The sequence below is a fragment of the Buceros rhinoceros genome, unplaced genomic scaffold (genome assembly GCF_000710305.1).
Source record: "Buceros rhinoceros silvestris isolate BGI_N320 unplaced genomic scaffold, ASM71030v1 scaffold22860, whole genome shotgun sequence".
NCBI classification, from domain to species: domain Eukaryota; kingdom Metazoa; phylum Chordata; class Aves; order Bucerotiformes; family Bucerotidae; genus Buceros; species Buceros rhinoceros.
In genome coordinates, this window is record NW_010389363.1 from 34233 (window position 1) to 35838 (window position 1606).

Here is a 1606-nt window from a genome sequence, read left to right on the forward strand (position 1 = left end):
CTGAAGTAAATGTTTTCTTTACTTTTGACTTCAGGAGCAGAATCAGGTCCTAATTAATGTAATTATCATATGCTATAGCATGAAAGGCACCTACTTAGAGGAGTCGGGTGACTGTTTAAGACCTTCTTTATCCACAGCTATGCTGTGAACTGCACCAGTGAGCATTCCCTTTCCAAAACAAGCACAGGCACCAGGAGGGGAGGAGTTGTCCTTCAGCAGCCAGGCAAGAAACCTGTCACACACAGTGTCCCTTCTACATGAATGAACCCTCACCTCTGATTAGTACTTCACATTTCCCACCAGGGAAAAGACAGAGTGAGGAGGTAAGTGAGGAACTGAATTACCCATTCTCAGAGAAGCATGATCATAAATATTTAACGTGGTATATATGAGACAAGAGAAAGGAACAGAATGCCTTGCCAGTCCAGGCTGAGAAACTCTCTAAATCCCTTGGTCTCCCAGGAACTGCCTGCTCCCATGATCCCTTCTCCGTCTTGTAAAGGGGAGAGAGCCATTACCTCATAAGAGGGCTGGACAAGGAGTCTGTCTTTACTGGTGAGTGACTGCCTGTAAAATTCTGTGCATGGAGGGAAATTACTTGGTATAATGGAGAGATCTCTCTGGCCTATGAATGGGACCCTGCCCCAGGCTGTGGATTTTTAGGAGCCTGATAGAAAACAAGGGTCTGTGGAAGCCCACATATGAGTACACGAGTTCATGCCTTGGTGTCCACTTGTGCCCCGTATATGGGGCCTGCTTGAAAGTGTTACCTGTCCCCATACCTGTGCATGATTCTGACACACGGATGTCTGGTCTGCTCTGACAGTGGAGAAAACCCTGATGATGCCGGGAGCAAGTGGGACTGAAGAGAGGTTTGAGTGTTTTCATGAGAGTGTTGATTGCATAGCTTACCCTTGCATATCTGGAGGAGTAAGGATCCTCAAAGAGTGCCCAGATGCGGGGCTGCCACCGTCTCCAGAAGCCCCCAGACCTGCCATCTGGGGAGTCACTAAGTGCTAGGCGTTTTGTCATCTCCAGCTCCTCTTCACCATCACCAGAGTCTCCGGTGCCATCTATGTCCCCATCCTCAGCACTGCTATCCAGGGGCGCCCCACCAAAGCTGTCCAGAGCCTCTTCGGCGTCACGGTGCTGCCGGTAGGTCATCCAGCAGCAGGGCTCCACATCGGTCTCATCGATGCCCCAGAAGGCCAGCTCCTCCTCATACAGGGGCCCGCACACGTCCGCGGGGCAGTGCAGCTTGCCAGTGCGGTAGTAATTCAGGATGTGGGCGAAGACGCCCGGATGCCGGTCAAAGAAAAACTCATCCGTGCGGGGGTCATAGTCGAAGTGGCTGTGGGCATCGGGTTCGGCGATCCAGGCCAGCCGAGTGCCGGGCAGGGTGCGTAGGGTGCTGCGGTAAGTCTGGTGCCTAGTCCCTCCCACGTTGATCACAATGCGGTCGCTCTCGTCGCCCTGGCCCATCTCGTCTCTTATTAGGCATGTCGCAGACTCATCCAAGCAAGCACGGCAGGCGGCGAGCCCGTGAGGGGACGGCTGCTCGGCGGCAGTCGGTGCCTATCCCGAGCCCTGATCCAGGCCCGCGGGG

At 53.7% G+C, this 1606-nt stretch overlaps 1 protein-coding gene across 1 annotated transcript; it reads right to left on the bottom strand.

The window, feature by feature from the left end:
• Positions 1-912: 912 nt before the first annotated feature.
• On the bottom strand, positions 913-1522 carry LOC104491676 (potassium voltage-gated channel subfamily C member 1; the record flags this gene model as incomplete). The annotated part of the gene is made up of 1 exon (XM_010134136.1): positions 913-1522. A coding segment is annotated over exon 1 (570 nt), but the record flags the coding sequence as incomplete, so codon positions are not given.
• Between the last annotated feature and the right edge of the window lie 84 nt (positions 1523-1606).